The sequence below is a fragment of the Coregonus clupeaformis genome, chromosome 25, assembly GCF_020615455.1.
Source record: "Coregonus clupeaformis isolate EN_2021a chromosome 25, ASM2061545v1, whole genome shotgun sequence".
Taxonomy (NCBI): domain Eukaryota; kingdom Metazoa; phylum Chordata; class Actinopteri; order Salmoniformes; family Salmonidae; genus Coregonus; species Coregonus clupeaformis.
The window spans coordinates 4,492,514-4,502,598 of NC_059216.1; the positions used below are offsets into that span (position 1 = coordinate 4,492,514).

The window sequence follows — 10,085 nt, forward strand, 5'->3', positions numbered from 1 at the left end:
ACCTAGCATTGAACTCAAATTGCCTTCTGGTGAAGTTGAAATACCTGAGGGAGCTGCTACAGAAATTGATGGAAAAATGAAAAAGCCACGGATGTCATTTGGATGGTTTTCAAAACCAGAAGTGAAAGCACCCGAGGTTGATGTCTGTCTTGCAAAGGTGGATATTTCGCTTCCAGAAGGAAAGGTGGAGGTCAAAGAGCCAGATGTGGAAATTAAAGCTCCAGAAGTTCAAATTGGAATAAAACATGATATTGAGCTTGAGGGACAAGGAAGGACTTTTAAATTAACAACATTTGGACTCTCATTGCCGAAAGTTAAAGGTCCTGAAATTGGCTTAAGTCTGTCAAAGACCGATGTAGATGTCGACTTACCAGAGGGAAGAGCAGACCTCCAACTACCTGATGTGGAAGTCGGAGTGCCCTCTGTCGAAGTTGAAATACCAGAATCAGGTTCTAAAGATATTGATGTGAAAATGAAAAAGCCACGAATGTCATTCCCCAAATTTGGATTTTCAAAACCAGAAGTGAAAGCACGTGAGGTTGATATCAATATTCCAGAGGTGGGTGTTTCTCTCCCAGAGGGAAAGGTCGAGTTCAAAGAGTCAGAGGTGGAAATGAAAACTCCAGATATTCAAGTTGATGTGAAAGATACCGTAGGCTCACCCTCAAGATTCAAAATGCCAACTTTAAAATTCCCTAAGTTTGGAGCGGCTTCTCCAAATGTCACAATAGAGGTACCTGATTTGGACAAGGACATCAAGGTTCATGGAACTGAAATACCTGAACCCAAGCTGACAATATCAGCAATTGACATTGAAAAGTCAAGTGTTGACCTTAAAGGTCCATCTATAGATGTCGATGTCAATCGTAAAAAACGTGAAATTGTCACTTTACCAGAGGTCAAAATGGAGGTCCAACCACCTAGCATTGAAATCAAATTGCCTTCTGGTGAAGTTGAAATACCTGAGGGAGCTGCTACAGAAATTGATGGAAAAATGAAAAAGCCACGGATGTCATTTGGATGGTTTTCAAAACCAGAAGCAAAAGCACCCGAGGTTGATGTCAGTCTTACAAAGGTGGATATTTTGCTTCCAGAAGGAAAGGTGGAGGTCAAAGAGCCAGAGGTGGAAATGAATACTCCAGAGATTCAAGTTGATGTGAAAGATACCGTAGGCTCACCCTCAAGATTCAAAATGCCAACTTTTAAATTCCCTAAATTTGGAGCAGTTTCTCCAAATGTCACAGTAGAGGTACCTGATTTGGAGAAGGACATCAAGGTTCTTGGAACTGAAATACCTGAACCCAAGCTGACAATATCAGCAATTAACATAGAAAAGCCAAGCGTTGACCTTAAAGGTCAATCTATAGATGTCGATGTCAATCTTAAAAAACATGGAATTGTCACTTTACCAGAGGTCAAAATGGAGATCCAACCACCTAGCATTGAACTCAAAGTGCCTTCTGGTGAAATTGAAATACCTGAGGGCGCTGCTACAGGAATTGATGTAAAAATGAAAAAGCCACGGATGTCATTTGGATGGTTTTCGAAACCAGAAGTGAAAGCACCTGAGGTTGATGTCAGTCTTACAAAAGTGGATATTTTGCTTCCAGAAGGAAAGGTGGAGGTCAAAGAGCCAGATGTGGAAATGAAATCTCCAGAAGTTCAAATTGAAATGAAACATGATATTGAGCTTGAGGGACAAGGAAGGACTTTTAAATTACCAACATTTGGACTCTTGTTGCCGAAAGTTAAAGGTCCTGAAATTGGCTTAAGTCTGTCAAAGACCGATGTAGATGTCGACTTACCAGAGGGAAGAGCAGACCTCCAACTACCTGATGTGGAAGTCGGTGTGCCCTCTGTCGAAGTTGAAATACCAGAAGCAGGTTCTAAAGATATTGATGTGAAAATGAAAACGCCACAAATGTCATTCCCCAAATTTGGATTTTCAAAACCAGAAGTGAAAGCACCTGAGGTTGATATCAATATCCCAGAGGTGGATATTTCTCTTCCAGAGGGAAAGGTGGAAGTCAAAGAGCCAGAGGTGGAAATGAATACTCCAGAGATTCAAGTTGATGTGAAAGATACCGTAGGCTCACCCTCAAGATTCAAAATGCCAACTTTTAAATTCCCTAAATTTGGAGCAGTTTCTCCAAATGTCACAATAGAGGTACCTGATTTGGAGAAGGACATCAAGGTTCTTGGAACTGAAATACCTGAACCCAAGCTGACAATATCAGCAATTAACATGGAAAAGCCAGCGTTGACCTTAAAGGTCAATCTATAGATGTCGATGTCAATCTTAAAAAACATGGAATTGTCACTTTACCAGAGGTCAAAATGGAGATCCAACCACCTAGCATTGAACTCAAAGTGCCTTCTGGTGAAATTGAAATACCTGAGGGCGCTGCTACAGGAATTGATGTAAAAATGAAAAAGCCACGGATGTCATTTGGATGGTTTTCAAAACCAGAAGTGAAAGCACCCGAGGTTGATGTCAGTCTTACAAAGGTGGATATTTCGCTTACAGAAGGAAAGGTGGAGGTCAAAGAGCCAGATGTGGAAATGAAAGCTCCAGAGGTTCAAGTAGAAATGAAACATGATATTGAGCTTGAGGGACAAGGAAGTAAATTACCAAAATTTGGACTCTCATTGCCGAAAGTTAAAGGTCCTGAAATTGGCTTAAATCTGTCAAAGACAGATGTAGATGTCGACTTACCAGAGGGAAGAGCAGACCTCCAACTACCTGATGTGGAAGTCGGTGTGCCCTCTGTCGAAGTTGAAATACCAGAAGCAGGTTCTAAAGATATTGATGTGAAAATGAAAAAGCCACAAATGTCATTCCCCAAATTTGGATTTTCAAAACCAGAAGTGAAAGCACCTGAGGTTGATATCAATATCCCAGAGGTGGATATTTCTCTTCCAGAGGGAAAGGTGGAAGTCAAAGAGCCAGAGGTGGAAATTAGTACTCCAGAGATTCAAGTTGATGTGAAAGATACCGTAGGCTCACCCTCAAGATTCAAAATGCCAACTTTTAAATTCCCTAAATTTGGAGCAGTTTCTCCAAATGTCACAATAGAGGTACCTGATTTGGAGAAGGACATCAAGGTTCTTGGAACTGAAATACCTGAACCCAAGCTGACAATATCAGCAATTAACATAGAAAAGCCAAGCGTTGACCTTAAAGGTCAATCTATAGATGTCGATGTCAATCTTAAAAAACATGGAATTGTCACTTTACCAGAGGTCAAAATGGAGATCCAACCACCTAGCATTGAACTCAAAGTGCCTTCTGGTGAAATTGAAATACCTGAGGGCGCTGCTACAGGAATTGATGTAAAAATGAAAAAGCCACGGATGTCATTTGGATGGTTTTCAAAACCAGAAGTGAAAGCACCCGAGGTTGATGTCAGTCTTACAAAGGTGGATATTTCGCTTACAGAAGGAAAGGTGGAGGTCAAAGAGCCAGATGTGGAAATGAAAGCTCCAGAGGTTCAAGTAGAAATGAAACATGATATTGAGTTTATGGGACAAGGAAGTAAATTACCAAAATTTGGACTCTCATTGCCGAAAGTTAAAGGTCCTGAAATTGGCTTAAGTCTGTCAAAGACAGATGTAGATATCGACTTACCAGAGGGAAGAGCAGACCTCCAACTACCTGATTTGGAAGTCGGAGTGTCCTCTGTCGAAGTTGAAATACCAGAAGCAGGTTCTAAAGATATTGATGTGAAAATGAAAAAGCCACGAATGTCATTCCCCAAATTTAGATTTTCAAAACCAGAAGTGAAAGCACCCGAGGTTGATATCAATCTTCCAGAGGTGGATATTTCTCTTCCAGAGGGAAAGGTGGAGGTCAAAGAGCCAGAGGTTGAAATGAAAACCCCAGATATTAAAGTTGATGTGAAAGATACCGTAGGCTCACCCTCAAGATTCAAAGTGCCAACTTTAAAATTCCCTAAGTTTGGAGCGGCTTCTCCAAATGTCACAATAGAGGTACCTGATTTGGACAAGGACATCAAGGTTCATGGAACTGAAATACCTGAACCCAAGCTGACAATATCAGCAATTAACATAGAAAAGCCAAGTGTTGACCTTAAAAGTCCATCTATAGATGTCGATGTCAATCGTAAAAAACGTGACATTTTCACTTTACCAGAGGTCAAAACGGAGGTCCAACCACCTAGCATTGAACTCAAATTGCCTTCTGGTGAAGCTGAATTACCTGAGGGAGCTGCTACAGAAATAGATGTAAAAATGAAAAAGCCGTGGATGTCATTTGGATGGTTTTCAAAACCAGAAGTGAAAGCACCCGAGGTTGATGTTATTCTTACAAAGGTGGGTATTTCGCTTCCAGAAGGAAAGGTGGAGGTCAAAGAGCCAGATGTGGAAGTGAAAGCTCCAGAGATTCAAGTTGAAATGAAACATGATATTGAGCTTGAGGGACAAGGAAGTACATTTAAATTACCAACATTTGGACTCTCGTTGCCGAAAGTTAAAGGTCCTGAAATTGGCTTAAGTCCGTCAAAGACAGATGTAGGTGTCGACTTGCCAGAGGGAAGAGCAGACCTCCAACTACCTGATGTGGAAGTCGGTGTGCCCTCTGTCGAAGTTGAAATACCAGAAGCAGGTTCTAAAGATATTGATGTGAAAATGAAAAAGCCACAAATGTCATTCCCCAAATTTGGATTTTCAAAACCAGAAGTGAAAGCACCTGAGGTTGATATCAATATCCCAGAGGTGGATATTTCTCTTCCAGAGGGAAAGGTGGAACTCAAAGAGCCAGAGGTGGAAATGAATACTCCAGAGATTCAAGTTGATGTGAAAGATATCGTAGGCTCACCCTCAAGATTCAAAATGCCAACTTTTAAATTCCCTAAATTTGGAGCAGTTTCTCCAAATGTCACAGTAGAGGTACCTGATTTGGAGAAGGACATCAAGGTTCTTGGAACTGAAATACCTGAACCCAAGCTGACAATATCAGCAATTAACATAGAAAAGCCAAGCGTTGACCTTAAAGGTCAATCTATAGATGTCGATGTCAATCTTAAAAAACATGGAATTGTCACTTTACCAGAGGTCAAAATGGAGATCCAACCACCTAGCATTGAACTCAAAGTGCCTTCTGGTGAAATTGAAATACCTGAGGGCGCTGCTACAGGAATTGATGTAAAAATGAAAAAGCCACGGATGTCATTTGGATGGTTTTCAAAACCAGAAGTGAAAGCACCCAAGGTTGATGTCAGTCTTACAAAGGTGGATATTTCGCTTACAGAAGGAAAGGTGGTCAAAGAGCCAGATGTGGAAATGAAATCTCCAGAGGTTCAAGTAGAAATGAAACATGATATTGAGCTTGAGGGACAAGGAAGTAAATTACCAACATTTGGACTCTCATTGCCGAAAGTTAAAGGTCCTGAAATTGGCTTAAGTCTGTCAAAGACAGATGTAGATGTCGACTTACCAGAGGGAAGAGCAGACCTCCAACTACCTGATTTGGAAGTCGGAGTGTCCTCTGCCGAAGTTGAAATACCAGAAGCAGGTTCTAAAGATATTGATGTGAAAATGAAAAAGCCACGAATGTCATTCCCCAAATTTGGATTTTCAAAACCAGAAGTGAAAGCACGTGAGGTTGATATCAATCTTCCAGAGGTGGATATTTCTCTTCCAGAGGGAAAGGTGGAAGTCAAAGAGCCAGAGGTTGAAATGAAAACCCCAGAGATTAAAGTTGATGTGAAAGATACCGTAGGCTCACCCTCAAGATTCAAAATGCCAACTTTAAAAATCCCTAAATTTGGAGCAGCTTCTCCAAATGTCACAATAGAGGTACCTGATTTGGACAAGGACATCAAGGTTCATGGAACTGAAATACCTGAACCCAAGCTGACAATATCAGCAATTAACATAGAAAAGCCAAGTGTTGACCCTAAAGGTCCATCTATAGATGTCGATGTCAATCGTAATAAACGTGCAATTTTCACTTTACCAGAGGTCAAAATGGAGGTCCAACCACCTAGCATTGAACTCAAATTGCCTTCTGGTGAAGTTGAAATACCTGAGGGAGCTGCTACAGAAATTGATGGAAAAATGAAAAAGCCACGGATGTCATTTGGACGGTTTTCAAAACCAGAAGTGAAAGCACCCGAGGTTGATGTCAGTCTTACAAAGGTGGATATTTCGCTTCCAGAAGGAATGGTGGAGGTCAAAGAGCCAGATGTGGAAATGAAATCTCCAGAAGTTCAAATGGGAATGAAACATGATATTGAGATTCAGGGACAAGGAAGTAAATTTAAATTACCAAAATTTGGATTCTCATTGCCGAAAGTCAAAGGTCCTGAAATTGGCTTAAGTCTGTCAAAGACAGATGTAGATGTCGACTTACCAGAGGGAAGAGCAGACCTCCAACTACCTGATGTGGAAGTCGGTGTGCCCTCTGTCGAAGTTGAAATACCAGAATCAGGTTCTAAAGGTATTGATGTGAAAATAAAAAAGCCACGAATGTCATTCCCCAAATTTGGATTTTCAAAACCAGAAGTGAAAGCACGTGAGGTTGATATCAATATTCCAGAGGTGGATGTTTCTCTCCCAGAGGGAAAGGTGGAGGTCAAAGAGCCAGAGGTGGAAATGAAAACTCCACATATTCAAGTTGATGTGAAAGATACCATAGGCTCCCCCTCAAGATTCATAATGCCAACTTTTAAATTCCCTAAATTTGGAGCATCTTCTCCAAATGTCAAAATACAGGTATCTGATTTGGAGAAGGACATCAAGGTTCATGGAACTGAAATACCCAAGGTGACAATATCAGCAATTAACATTGAAAAGCCAAGTGTTGACCTTAAAGGTCCATCTATAGATGCCGATGTCAATCGTAAAAAACTTGAAATTTTCACTTTACCAGAGATCAAAACGAAGGTCCAACCACCTAGCATTGAACTCAAATTGCCTTCTGGTGAAGTTGAAATACCTGAGGGAGCTGCTACAGAAATTGATGTAAAAATGAAAAAGCCACGGATGTCATTTGGATGGTTTTCAAAACCAGAAGTGAAAGCACCCGAGGTTGATATCAGTCTTCCAGAGGTGGATATTTCTCTTCCAGAGGGAAAGGTGGAGGTCAAAGAGCCAGAGGTGGAAATGAAAACTCCAGAGAGTCAAGTTGAAATGAAAAATGAAGCTTCATCAGTTGATGGAAAACTAGAAACACCAGACATGGAGGCTAAAACAAATGAAATAGGGGTGAAGAAACCACTGATATCTTTTCCAAAAATAGTTTTTTCAAGATCTGAAATGACAGCTCCTGAGATTGGTGTGATTCCTCCAAATGCAGACATTTCCCTCCCAGAGGGAAAAGTGGTCAAAGTGCCTGAGGTGAAAATTAAAGCTCCAGAGATTGAAGTTGACATAAAAGACGTTGTTGGCTCTCCCTCAAGATTCAAAATGTCGACATTCAAATTCCCTAAATTTGGTGCAACTTCAAAGGTGGTTGTAGATGTCTCTGATAAAGAGAAGGATATTGACGTGCCTGGGGTAGAAATTCTAGATCAAGTACTAGGAGCTTCATTTCCAGTTGATTTAACAGAACCCGGTGATACAGTTGACCTTAAAGGATGTAGTGAAGTTCAGCTACATGTTGCTGGATCTGAAAGGCCCTCAGTTGAAGAAGGAATGGCAATAGCCGATGTGGATGTTCATGATGTTGACATTTCAAAACTGACAATTGATGATAAAGGCCATGGCTCACCCAGGAAAGGTCAAGGCTCACCCAGCAAAGGTCAAGGCTCACCTAGTAAATTCAAACTTCCGACCTTCAAAATGCCCAGATTGAGCAGTTCAAAATCCAAACCTAAGAATGAACATGAACATGATGATATATGTCCAAATGTTATTTTGGATAATTATGAAATTCAAGTGGAACCACAAGGTCCAGAGAAATCACCAAAGTTGACTTTGGCAACATTTGGGGAGGTATTAAGAAGCATTGATGTTGAATTTGATGTCCCCACATTAGAGGATGTGGAAGAGAAGCTCACAGGCTCAAGGGAAGAAATAACAGCCTCAAGAAAAACCGAACTAAATGCTCAACCCAGTGCTGAAACCCAGTCTGTGCATGAAGAGGAAGAAGCGAAAGAAAAATCCAAATTTGTCTGGTTTAAGTTTCCCACATTTGGACTATCTTCTCCTTCAGAATCTGCCAAGATTTTAGAAAAAGAAACTTCTGAAAAAGAAGCAAGTGAGAAAAGCCCTGCAGGTGACTCTGTGGAACAAGACGCCAGCTTGACCTTCTCAGTGCAGTCATCGGATGCTTTTGCAGATATCAGTTCTACAGTTACAAGCGAACAAGTTGGTCCGTCATTGGCCTTTCCAACCAAAGTCACAGTGAAATACTCTGACCCTATTGCCACTGAGATACAGGGTAATATCATTACCTCCACAGCAAGGACAAAAATGATCTCTTTTGAACCCTACTTGGCAGAGAAAGTCACCATTCCAATGTCCTCTGGCGCTTCCTCCTCATCAGTGGACACCCTAAAACTGGAGTCTGGTACACATATCATCACATCCAATATACAAGCAATACCAGACACACAGAAGGCCACACTCTTAACAGATTTTGGATTGCAGACAGGGACCGCCGGAGCTTCCTATGCATCTTGGTCAGTGGACGACACCAACAAAATAAAGAGTGATGGGCAAACAGTTATTAAGAGGCATGTAGTTAGGAAAATGTCAGGCACTGACAGGGAAACGGTTGTCATAACTCGAAGGGCTGAGCCCATCTCAGATGAAACAGCCTCATCTATCAAACAGATGAAAGAAACTATGCACTCAGAAAAAATGAAATTTTTCGATGGGGCTGAATTGGAGTGACTTGGAGGAATATGATAAATCCCTCAATTGAGGAGTAATTTCAGTCAGATTATTATTGTTCTCTTAATAATGAATTGTGCTTTCATTTATGACAGAGTTTTAATATATACAGTTAAATGTTTACTTAGTACACACTATATACATACACACGTTTGTGGACATGCCCATGATACAGGTAGGGATGTTAAAGCCAACTTTGTCACTTCATTGTAATTACTACCATTGAGACCATTTTACTGAATTTGCTGTTTAAACAGATCTCTGCAGGTTGTCCTGCTGTACATATAATGGAGAGAAACTTGTTAATCCACTGCCATATGCATTGATAAATTACCTCAGATTTCTGCTCTTTATTCCATTTCTGGGCAGCCATATATAAATATAAGGTATCAATGATTATGACTCTGAAAATATGTTTACAATTATTTAACTGTAAAACCATACAAAATAGTTAATGAATACGTAATGATATACATACAAACCATGCAACATTAATAGAACAAAAACACAGAACACATAAGGAAGTATTGCAATCTAAACACTTATTACACTCTAAAAAGAAAAGGTTCCTGGAGTGTCCTTTATGGGTTCTTCAAATTTAAACTGTGGGGGAACCCCTATAAGTTCTTGGAAGAACCCTCAAAGGATCCTCAAAGAACCTTTTGAATAACCTTTTGGGGTAAAAATGTTAACTACCCCCCTTATTATTATTATTATTAATAATATGCATAACAATAACAACAATAACACAATATTTTAGTTGTCAGTGTTTATTATGATTTTAGTGGTAAAGCAGAATAAAAAAATCCAAATATGAGGTAAACTCCTAGCAGAGCCCCAAGTCCAATGGGTATATCCTCTGGTGTGTTGATGTTCATGTGTTGATGTTCTCTGTATCCATAGCCAGAATGATTTTGCAGTGCATGGTGATTGAACAGGTTTCCTGTTATATTCATCAGAGGTATAGGGAGGGTGAAGTTTGTGAATCCCAAAAATTGTAATTATACAGATGATTAACAAAACATGCACACAACAGAATTCATATCTTGGTTTCTGTGGTGAATGTGAATGAAAAAAACAATTTTGATAATGGTTTTCATACACATACCTTCTCCATAATGTAGAGGCCTATGGGATATTAATTGAAGAGGTAAGGGAGGAGGATGATAAATGTGATCAGCATAACATACCAATACCAATTGACATACCTTTGTATGCATCCTCGT

General features: G+C 40.2%; 1 protein-coding gene across 1 annotated transcript; it reads left to right on the plus strand.

The window, feature by feature from the left end:
* Positions 1 to 5,999: 5,999 nt before the first annotated feature.
* LOC121539379 (neuroblast differentiation-associated protein AHNAK-like) lies at positions 6,000 to 9,578 on the plus strand. Its single transcript, XM_041847843.2, has one exon. It carries the CDS (start codon positions 6,079 to 6,081, stop codon positions 8,857 to 8,859), a length of 2,781 nt encoding a protein of 926 aa, XP_041703777.2. The 5' UTR covers positions 6,000 to 6,078; the 3' UTR covers positions 8,860 to 9,578.
* The last annotated feature ends 507 nt before the right edge of the window (positions 9,579 to 10,085 follow it).